At 37.6% G+C, this 12,088-nt stretch overlaps 1 protein-coding gene across 2 annotated transcripts; it reads right to left on the reverse strand.

The window, feature by feature from the left end:
• Nucleotides 1-8,198: 8,198 nt before the first annotated feature.
• Nucleotides 8,199-10,125, reverse strand: LOC112589505 (protein ANTAGONIST OF LIKE HETEROCHROMATIN PROTEIN 1-like). 2 transcript variants are annotated; one of them, XM_025303038.1, is made up of 5 exons: nt 9,486-9,545; nt 9,225-9,364; nt 8,809-9,134; nt 8,574-8,739; nt 8,199-8,459 (listed from the first exon to the last, which is right to left on the reverse strand). In XM_025303038.1, exons 2-5 carry the CDS (start codon nt 9,352-9,354, stop codon nt 8,413-8,415), a joined length of 669 nt encoding a protein of 222 aa, XP_025158823.1. In that variant the 5' UTR covers nt 9,355-9,364; nt 9,486-9,545; the 3' UTR covers nt 8,199-8,412. The 2 variants fall into 2 exon arrangements, with proteins under 2 accessions (XP_025158823.1, XP_025158822.1); XM_025303037.1 differs by having other exon boundaries at nt 8,574-9,134; nt 9,486-10,125.
• Nucleotides 10,126-12,088: the final 1,963 nt, after the last annotated feature.

Below are 12,088 nucleotides of genomic sequence, written 5' to 3' on the forward strand. Positions count from 1 at the left end.
AAAAATTGACTGTGTTTGGCTAACTAATACTAACAAGGAGATGCCACGAACTGCTAACTCTACTTTTGAATGAGCTATAGTGCATTCGAAAGGGGAGGTCGAGAGTATAAACCGTGTCAGAGCTTTTGGGTGTATGGGCTTTAGTTTCGGAGAAAATTTATTGTAAAATGATGTATTTTTCAGCTGTACGATAAGTACAATGGATAGCCATAATTTTGCATGAAGCGCGCTGGCTGTGCAGGTTAGGCGTGCGGCTACTATTTTGCATCCGTGCGAGCAGAGTTCAATTCCCCATAGTGACAATTTTTTTTGTTTTTTTTAGAATAAATGATTGTTTATGAATTAATTGTAAATTTATTTATTTATTATTCGTTATAGTAAGAGAACGTATACATAATGAAAAATATCAATAAATTTTGTGTTTTTATTGTACTGTGTCTTTATTCATTATAAAATTCCGACATCACTGTACAATGTTGCGGGTGATAATTTATATAAAAACATTCGAAGCATAAATGGATCGCACATCATGAACATTTTATAAACGAAAACTGCGTATTGCAGATACATTTTTTCTTATGTACATCCGGTGGAAAACACAATTGATTAACATTATAAAATATGTCACGTTTATCTGCTAATTTTGACGCGTACCAAGCGAATTCAATCATTTTTACATATCGCGGAGCACATAATAAATAATGAGTTAATGATTGAATTCGAATTGCATCATATAACGGACTTTTTAAGAAGTTTCTAGTATTTGTCTGTGGCACATGCGCACAGACAACAACCGTTACGACTGTGACCCTAAAGTCCGTTGGATTTCCCTCACTGTTCTCACGTGTGTCGATCAGTTTGATTAATGATAATACAGAAAGTATTAATGAAAGTGTCATAATCGATATAAAAACTTTTAATTTAATCTTTCTATAATATACACTCAAACGCAAAAAACCCGGTACACTAAAAATTTGGGAAAAAATTACAAAATTTCAAATGATCATAACTTGGTAAATAATGAAGATACAAATATGCGCAGAAATGCAAAATGAAGCTTGAAACGTCCTCTTTAAGAATATCTGAATGGCAATTATGCTCGGCCATTTTTTTCAAAATGGCGGATGATAAAGTGAGAGGATGCAAAATTGATAATCAAAGGTCCGTGTTTGCGATGGTGCATGGTGTGCATCAGGTATCGCGGCGTAATGGGACCAAATGCACATGAAAGTATATAGTGTTATCTTTAAAATGCTACTTTACCGAGCTCGATGTGATCATTTTTCACTGAGTTGTTCCAAATTTTGCTAAAAATGCGGTTTTCTTGTTAAATTTGCATAATTCAGTGAATAAGTATCGCATCAAGCTCTATAACGAAGTATTTTAAAGAAAACATTCTATACTTTTAGGTACTTTTCGTCCCATTGAGCTGCGACACTTACTTTGCTCCATGCGCCGTCGCACGCTCGAACCTTTTTTTAGCAACTTTTCATGTTCTCCTTTTTATCACCTGCCATTTTGAAAAAATATCGTTGCGCACAATTTCGATAGATCTTTCGAAAAGTACGGTCTCAAAGCTTTCAAACCGTTTTTGAAATTTGCTGCTAGGATATTTAGGTGTCGAGATATTCAATTTCGAATTTGCAACAAATGTCGATTCAGCGAGGCTTAAGGGGCTAAGAGGCTCTGCGGTTCGTTTGGCTCTTTCATAATTTCAATAGCCGTGTTCATTATTCTCTATACAATAATTTACACAATTTTGCGAATTGGAAATTTAATTTTTATCAAAAGTTATCATTCTTTACCCTTCAGTTACGCATGATCACTGTGGTATACACTTTAGTTCGCGAAGCTGTCCCTAGCTCTCTACCTTCTCCGTACGATTGGCCATTATGGTACACAGCTTGAATATGCTGTTCAGGATCGCGCCTGAGTTCGCGGTGGCCCGGCGCGCGGGATGCCGAGTCGCTGGACGCCACCTGAACGTCGAAATTCCCTGGCGCTCCTAGTCCACGGAGCCGCCGCGACGCGGCGATCTGGGTTGTCGCGCGCGCGAGCCCCTCGGCTCGTACGCGAGTTCGAGCTGCCCAGGGCATATAAGAGTGCCCGCGGAGACGATCAGAGATTGCCTTCGTACAGCTTTTGGCCTTCGTACGGTCCACCGCCGATAGTGACACTATCTCTTGTACGCTGGACTTCGCGAGTTTGTCAGTATGCCGGGCTTACGTTCTGACTTGACTGAGATTCTGTAGGTGCGCCGGGCTTTAACGCCTGGCTTGACTGGATTTTTCTTAAATGTATGTGCCAGGACAATAAACAAAGACAAACAATTTTCCTTTTCCGAACGTGTTCACTCCGATAAGCGCTGCCTCGTGCGACTTTTCTTTTTCCGTGATCTTTTCCTTTCGAGGCGCATTGCTTCGTGCAACTTCATCAATTTAAACCATAATTGATTGTTTCGCATCGAAATTATTGCGTCGATTATGGCGACGATAAATCCTGAAAAGGCTGCTCAAGTTATTGCTTTAATTGAAGATGGCAGAAGTCGAAGGTACGTTGCTCAGGCACTTGATTTGTCAGTGTCAACTGTGCAACGTGCTTATACCAGGTACTTACAAACCAATTCTTTCCATAGAAGGCCTGGTTCGAGACGTCCTCGATGTACCAATCACAATGATGACCGATTTATTGTTTCAAATTCGTTAAGAGATAGACTTCCAACATCTGTTCAAATTAGAAACAATTTAAGGGATGTCCGCAACATTAATGTATCCGTTAACACCGTTCGGAGAAGATTAAAGGAACAAAATCTGCTTTCGCGCAGGCCAGCAGCTGTACCTTTGCTTAAATGTCACCATCGCGTAGCTCGACTCAATTTTGCAGTTGAGCATACAGACTGGACTTACGCAGACTGGAGCAAAGTACTCTTTAGCGATGAATCTCGTTTTTGGGTCTATTCTCCAGATGGACGAGAACGAGTTTATCGTCGCGGTGGAGAACGATTTGCAGACTGTACGGTAAGTGAGAGGCATAGCTACAATGGAGGTTCTGTAATAATTTGGGTAGGAATTTCAGCTAATGCTCATACAGATCTGCACTTTTTTGACAAGAATATGAACGTAGATGTATACGTGGAAGACATACTCATTCCGTATGTTGTTCCGTACGTACCCTTCATCGGAGAGAACTTCTTGTTTATGCAAGACAATGCTCGACCACACACTGCGAGAAGAGCGCTTGATTTCTTCGATGAAGTTGGCATAAATCGACTCGATTGGCCAGCAAATAGTCCAGATTTAAATCCAATCGAACACTTATGGGACAACCTCGGCAGGAAAGTACGAAATCACGTACCTGCTCCTCAGTCACTGCGAGAACTGTGAATAATTCTCGAAAACGAATGGAATACAATTACGCAGGATGAAATTAAAAGACTAATAAGGAGTATGCCTGATCGTATGAATGAGGTAATACGCGCACGAGGCAGTCATACCCACTATTAGTACACACACACCACACACACAGCAGAGAGGGTTTGGAGTCATTAATTACTGCAGAAGTGATGAACTGCGGGGTCCTTATCTCTGCTGTAACACCACGCGCACACACACACACACACACACACACATACACCACAAGGAGGGTGTGAAATCTTGAAATACTGTGGAGCTGACGAACCACGGGGTCCTTATCCTTGTGGTATACAAACACACACACACACACACACACACACACTACATACAATGGGACTTTTCCTACCAGTAAAACTCCATGCCGTTTATATTGGGAAGACTTACAACCATAATTTGAGCTAATGACAGCGGTATCTTAAAACGCAATTCATCTTTATTACATAATATCAATTACGCAAAATGAAGAACCTAAATTGAATTTTACATTCATTTCCCTGGCTTTCAAAATAATAAATGCAAATCATTGAATATATTGTGCTGGTTATGTAAATTATTATATAGAGAAACATGAACACAGCTATTGAAATTATGAAAGAGCCAAACGAACCGCAGAGCCTCTTAGTCCCTTAAGCCTCGCTGAATCGACATTTATTGCAAATTCGAAATTGAATATCTCGACACCTAAATATCCTAGCAGCAAATTTCAAAAACGGTTTGAAAGCTTTGAGACCGTACTTTTCGAAAGATCTATCGAAATTGTGCGCAACGATATTTTTTCAAAATGGCGGGTGATAAAAAGGAGAACATGAAAAGTTGCTAAAAAAAGGTTCGAGCGTGCGACGGCGCATGGAGCAAAGTAAGTGTCGCAGCTCAATGGGACGAAAAGTACCTAAAAGTATAGAATGTTTTCTTTAAAATACTTCGTTATAGAGCTTGATGCGATACTTATTCACTGAATTATGCAAATTTAACAAGAAAACCGCATTTTTAGCAAAATTTGGAACAACTCAGTGAAAAATGATCACATCGAGCTCGGTAAAGTAGCATTTTAAAGATAACACTATATACTTTCATGTGCATTTGGTCCCATTACGCCGCGATACCTGATGCACACCATGCACCATCGCAAACACGGACCTTTGATTATCAATTTTGCATCCTCTCACTTTATCATCCGCCATTTTGAAAAAAATGGCCGAGCATAATTGCCATTCAGATATTCTTAAAGAGGACGTTTCAAGCTTCATTTTGCATTTCTGCGCATATTTGTATCTTCATTATTTACCAAGTTATGATCATTTGAAATTTTGTAATTTTTTCCCAAATTTTTAGTGTACCGGGTTTTTTGCGTTTGAGTGTAATATGAAGAAATAATAAATTGGAAAGTTATTTCTATTAATACTTAGTATGATATATATATATATATATATCAGGTGTAGTAAAAAGAAATCCATTATTTTTCCAATAGATGGCTTTAGTTATCTGTATCTCGCGTTGTATAAGTTCGATCGGGTACCACTAGTTGGCGTTAGAAAGATAAGATTTCGTACTAAAAAAACTTTTCTGACAATTTTGTAATTAGTTGACTCAGTTTTGTTTGAGCGCGCGTCAAAGATGGACACTAGCAAAGAGAAAATACGCTATATTTTACAGTTTTTCTTCGATAAAGGCGAAAACGCAAGCCAGGCGGCTGAAAATGTGAATAGTGTTTATGGTCCTGATACTGTAACAGCCAATCACGCGCGATTTTGGTTTCATCGATTCCGTTCCGGTAATTTCGATGTCAAAGATGCACTACGCACTGGAGGGCCAATTGTCGAAAATATCGATAAAATCATGGACATTGTCGAGTCTGACCGTCATGTAAGCACTGTTTCGATTGCCCAAGAGCTAAAGATTGCACAAAAAACCGTTTGGAACCATTTGAATAAGGCTGGGTACAAAAAGAAGCTCGATGTATGGGTGCCACACGAGTTAACGCAAAAAAACCTCATGGACCGAATTTCCATCTGCGAATCGCTGCTGAATCGCAACAAAATCGACCCATTTCTGAAGCGGTTGGTCACTGGTGATGAAAAGTGGATCACTTACGACAACATTAAGCGAAAACGATCGTGGTCGAATCGCGGTGAGCCGGCGGAAACGGTGGCCAAGCCAGGATTGACGGCCAAGAAGGTTTTGCTGTGTGTTTGGTGGGATTGTCAGAGAATTATCTACTATGAGCTGCTTCCCTACGGCAAAACTCTTAACTCGGAACTGTACTGTCAACAATTGGACCGTTTGAAGGAAGCAATCGCCCAGAAGCGGCCAGCTTTGGCCAATAGGAGAGGAATTGTGTTCCATCAGAACAACGCCAGGCCACACACATCGATAGTGACTCGCCAGAAGCTCCGGGAGCTTGGTTGGGAGGTTCTTATGCATCCACCTTATAGTCCGGACCTGGCACCAAGTGATTACCATCTGTTCCTGTCCATGGCGAATAATTTTGCTGGTGAAAAATTCGCTTCAAGAGAGGTTTGTGAAAATCAACTGTCTCAATTTTTTGCCAATAGGGACGAGGGCTTCTATGAGAGAGGCATAATGAAATTACCTTCAAAATGGCTACAAGCTATCGAACAAAACGGCGCATATTTGACCTAAATCGGATCATTCTAACTATGGTAATTAAAGCCTTCAATTTCATGCAAAAATAATGGATTTCTTTTTACTACACCTGATATTATAATTGTTCTACAGTTATCTTATATGTTTGTAGTAGAAGTGATAATTGTCTGTTGAAAAATATTAATATTGTTTATTTATAATTGTTACCTAAATATATTATGCTGATAAAATACAAAGCTGGTAAAATACAAAGTGGATAAAAGTTCTACAAAAATATATTTTATTTTGTCTGTCACTGAATTGCCTGATCTTGCCATGGTACTCTTCCAATGTTATTAAAATATTCACATAAAGTTTCTCGCATTTCTATGGCAGCAGAAGCATGGCGATTGCCTCCTTGATGTTGTAATCTTAATAAACCTTGTCCTTGTTCATCTCGCCATTTTCCATATTGCAACTGACCTGTCATTTCATATTCCATATCAATATCCCACATAGCACCGCAATACTGCAGGAATATTACAAAAATGTTGCAGGAATATTACTAAAATATTGCATAAATATGACAACAATATTGCAGAAATATTTAATGTCCTAGGCATAAGTCTCGCAGAAATATTGCGGGAATATTATTATGATGTTGTAGGAATATTGTCACAATATCACAGGACTATTGCCACAATGTTGTTGAAATATCGCCACAATCTTGCAGGAATACCTATGAAATATAGCCACAATACTGTAGAAAAATTGCAAAATATTGCCGAAATATTACTGCATCGTGCAGGAATGTTGCTACAATATTTCTTAAATGTTGCTGCAATATTGCAGGAATATTACTGAAATATTGCATAAATATCACAGCAATATTGCAAAAATACTTAATGTCCTAGGCATAAATCTCGCAAAAATATCTCAAGCGTGGTCTACAATGGCAGTAAGCAGTAAAAAGTAAGCGTAAGCGGTAAGAAATAAACCAATCACAGTCGATTATGACAAAAATAATCAACTGTGGTTGGTCCATTTATTACTGTTCACGCTTTCTTCTTATTGCTTACGGCCATTGTAGACCACGCTTTAGAAACACTGCGTTAAATAAAAAAATGTTTCAGACAAAAGTTGTTTGACTTGAAGGGGGACATAAGACAGCGATAGCATTTTGTTAATAGATGGCGCCACTTTCAAGATATTCACTGACCATCAATTTTTATAAATGAAAATCCCAACTTTTTATTATATCTACTTTTTCTAACAATTAATTTGAACAACTTTTGTCTGAAACATTTTTTATTTGCTTAATATTTTTTGACATATTTAAGGAAAACTTGGTAACTTTTCCAACATTTATCTTACGATATCTCGCTAACTATTCGTCGACAAAAAAAATAGTATTAGACTTTTTTACTTTATTTAATATCAAGAATATATTAATAGTGCCCTAACTTTTGTTAATTTAATAATTTTGAAATTTCCAAAGGTCGATAAGTTAATAAAATGTCGATAAGTTAATAAAAGTTAGGGCACTATTATAATAATATATTCTTGATAGTAAGTAAAGTAAAAAAGTCTAATACTATTTTTTCTTTCGACGAATAGTTAGCGAGATATCGTAAGTTAAAAAAGTTGTTGAAAAAGTTACCAAGTTTTCCTTAAATATTTTAAAAAATATTAAGCAAATAAAAAAATGTTTCAGACAAAAATTGTTCAAATTAATTGATAGAAAAAGAAAGTATAATAAAAAATTCGGATTTCCATTTATGAAAATTGATTGTCAGTGAATATCTCAAAAGTGGCGCCATTTATAAACAAAATGCTATCGCTTTCTTGTCCTCCTTCAAGCCAAACAACTTTTGTCTGAAACATTTTTTTATTTAACGCAGTGTTTCTGAGATATTTGTGATGTGACATTAAAATGGGACACCCTGTATATAAATTGTTTCACACTGCAGTATTACGGCGATAATCAGAAATATTACGTGGCGACCTGTCATGCTGGAATATAGCGGCAATATTCCTGTGATATTGCAATGAGATTTATCATCTCGCAATATTGTTGTAATATTGTCATTATGTTGCTATACGATAGTCACATTGTAACATTGTAGTAATATTCCAGTGATATTGTAATCTGATATATCACTCTGTAATATTGTAATAATATTACTGGAATATTATATAATAATCTTCTGATTTTGTAATATTGCTACGATATTATAATATTGCTTCAATATTGTTGCAATATTGCAGTGCTGTGTGGGATATTCTGGTGGAGTATACATTATACAGCCTATACTGTGAGATCTCAACATGTTATGAAGACAACAAATCGCCAATACAATACAACGAGTATCATCTGGGTTGTATCTCATTGGAGATCTGAATATATTAAATCTGATCATGACTCCAAATGTATTTTCCGCACATCGTCTCGCTCTAGATAATCTGCAACAATAATTAAATGTGGAATATATAAATACTGATATATAAGAAAAAACACCTATTTCTCTTTTTTACTGATATATAAGAAAAAACACCTATTCCTTTTCTTCTACTTACCTGTAATTATAAATTCTTCTCTTTTTTTTCCTGTACATTGTTCCTTGGAATAAGATATGAGCACATTTGTTGATAAAGAAAAACCTTCATCTCCTATAATTACATAAGGAAAATCCTGCTCAGTACCTGGTAGGGGACTTGGTGGAGGAATATTAATGTCGTTTTTCTGCAAATGATGTTTTAGAGCACATTTATTCCATATTCCTCTGCCAGATATTCGTCCATTTGTGCCTACATCGACGAATATAAATCGAAGTTGAGCATCCACAACCCCCAAAAGCACGATACTGAACGTTTCCTTGTAATTGAAGTATGAGGAACCAGACTGAAGTGGAGGATCTATCCGAATATGTTTCCCATCCATGGCACCCAAGCAATTTGGAAAATTCCATCTTTCCATATAATCATGAACAATTACTTTCCAAGCCAATTCACTGTCAGGAAATTTCAGATGTGTTTCTTGCAAAAGAGAAATGAGAGCACGACAAGTATCCTTTATGATCCCAGATATAGTGCTTTGTCCAAGACGGAAAGTATAAGATAGTGATTCTTGACTTTCACCTACAACAGATAATATACAAAATTATTACATGATGAAAAATAAGTCACAAAAAAATATATAACTTGCTTAAAATAGATATGCTCAACAACCTGTTGCCAAATGACGTAATGTTACAGCAAGTCTTTCTGCAGGGGAGATACTTTGTCGGAGATGAGTATCCTGTCTTTTAATTAATGGCTCCAATTTCTTCACAAGATCCTCAAACAAATCTGAAGACATACGAAGACATCTGACAAAACAAATACATAATATTAATTACTGAAAGTGATTAGAATTAACAAACTATACTCAAATTACATTCTTACATTCTATTGATTATAACCTATACATAAAAAAATATATCTACCTACCTGCGATACTTATCTGGATCTTCTAGTTGTAATTCTAGAAAGAGGTTATGAAAACAACCTTGTTGTGCTCTTTTAGCTATCCAGGATCTAACTCACATTTTTTTTTTTAGGAAGAACCTTTTTCTCATACTGTGACTTTAACATCATTAACATCACAATGGCACATATTTTTTTCTTCTTTCTATGTTCCATTTTTCTTCACTTCTGTTGCAAAACCTATTACATTGAAACGACGAAATGCAAACGCTTGCTCCCAGCGGTCACTAGTGTGATTGACAAACATCAAATCGCAAGCGCAAACGCAAACGCAGTCGTCAATCGCTAGCGTGATACGGGCATGACGCATGTACTAAACATTCATAACCTCGAAACAGTCGCAATGTTGAAACCAAGTGCGGAGTATATCGAAGAGCCGCGATTATCGAAAATGTTCGTGCTGGGCGCTCAGCGACAGAAATCATTCGATTTTTCGGGTACCCAAGATCGACTGTGTATGATGTCGTCGCGAAGTATAACGAGTCGAAGAAGTCCAACGAAGGTTTTGCAACACCGGCAAGGAAAACTCACTATAAGGCGTTGTCAGGACGCCCGAAATCATTCAACGGGCTCAGGAGCTGATTTTTGAGGATTCAGGGCAGTCGATTCGAAAATTGTCGTCGGTTGTCGGTGTGAGTGAAAAAACTATGCGTCGAATCGTCGAGGAGGACCTCCGCTACAAGTCTTATACAATTAAAGTGAGATAGATGATTTCCGAAGCTGCCAGGACAAAGCGAGTTGAGCGCTATAACCTGCTTTTGTGTTCTTTACGAAACAATGCTGCCGGACGCCTCAGGTTTTTTCTGACGAAAAAATTTTTACTGTCGATGCGAAAATCAATCGAAGGAATAATCGCTGGCTTGCCCATGATTCTGAAGATGTCCCCATTGTTTCCAGAACGAAATTTCCGGCGAATATTCACGTACTAAGTGTTGTGTCCAGTGAAGGTGATGTCATGCCATCGCATTTCTTTAACAAAGAGGAAAATGTCACAAAAGAAGTTTATTTGCATGTTCTGATAAATGTGATGAAGCCGTGGATGGAAACTATATCGTCTGAAAAGCCATATGTTTTCTAACAGGACGGTGCGCCCGCGCACACAAGTCATTTGGTGTAAAATTGGTTATCGGACAACGTCGACATGTTTTGGTCCAAAGAATTTTGGCTCCCAACAGCCCAGATTTAAATCCTTTGGACTTCTATGTATGGAACGTGGTTGAAAGGGTCACTAACAAGTTCAGACATTCAAACGTCGCATCATTGAAAGCCACTATTGAAGCGGCATTCGCCGATATGGACCGTGACTCATTAAAACGGGCCTGCAAACGCTTCAGACCGAGAATGGAGGCGATCATTCAAGCAGAAAGGGGTTATGTTGAGTAAATGTGTTCTTTATGACCTAACAAACAATTTAGTAAAAAAAAATAATTATAAACTTCTCCATTTTTGCAATAAAAATTATGTTTCAAAAAATGTTTAATTTGTCTGGATTTTGACGCCGCACACTGTATATATCACGTCACTCAATAAGTTCGTAGGATGACATATAAATGGCGCTACTATTGACAAATCCATATGGTTTTTAGGAAGTACTAACCTTCAAATGATACGTGTCAAAATTTCATGACAATGGGACGTTTAGTTCACAAGTTACAGTGGTTTTAGTGACGTATGACGTCGACTCGTTTTAGCAACGCATCGACGATTCAGCGGGCTGTTTGGAGCTGTTTCAGCGCAATAAAAAGGATTTTTTGATGTGGTATGTGACAATGGATGAAACATGGATCCATCACTACACTTCAGAGTCAAATCGGCAGGGAAAGCTCCAGGGAAAGAGATTTGGCTCCAATGAAGAAGTGATTGCCGAAACTGAAGCCTTGCTAAAACGAGTCGACGTCGTGCGTCACTAAAACCACTGTAACTTGTGAACTAAACGTCCGATTGTTATGAAATTTTGACACGTATCATTTGAAGGTTAGTACTTCCTAAAAATTATATGGATTTGTCAATAGTAGCGCCATTTATATGTCATCCTACGAACTTATTGAGTGACGTGTTATATATATGCGCGAGGTGAAGCGATTGTCAAGATGTTCAGTGAGCGGCGACATGTTCACGCTGTTTCCTTTTCGTATTTTTTCATATATATATATTTTCTCACAGACTTTGGAGAAACATGTGTGTGCTGCGTTATCAATTCTTCTTTTCTACACATACCAGGTATGTAAATATAAAACCGGAATTTTTGTATAGAAAATACACGTTTATTGTATGAAAATGATAAAAAATATTTTATTTGAAGTATTTCCCATCGCTAGCTATACATTTTTCCCACCTGTCTGACAATTTGTGGATGCCACGCCAAAAAAATTGTTGCTCTTTTGAGGCAAACCAGTCATCGAGCCATTTTCGTACATTTTCGTAAGAAGTGAAGCACTGCTCAGCAAGTGTGTGTCCCATCGATGCAAATAAGTAGTAATCGGACGGAGCCAAGTCTGAGTAAGCCGCATGTGAAAGTATTTCCCAACTAAATGCCTCAATTGTTTCTTTGACCAGTTTTGCTGTGT

Source organism: Harpegnathos saltator, unplaced genomic scaffold (assembly GCF_003227715.2).
Source record: "Harpegnathos saltator strain DR-91 unplaced genomic scaffold, Hsal_v8.6 scaffold528, whole genome shotgun sequence".
In the NCBI taxonomy this organism is placed as follows: Eukaryota; Metazoa; Arthropoda; class Insecta; order Hymenoptera; family Formicidae; genus Harpegnathos; species Harpegnathos saltator.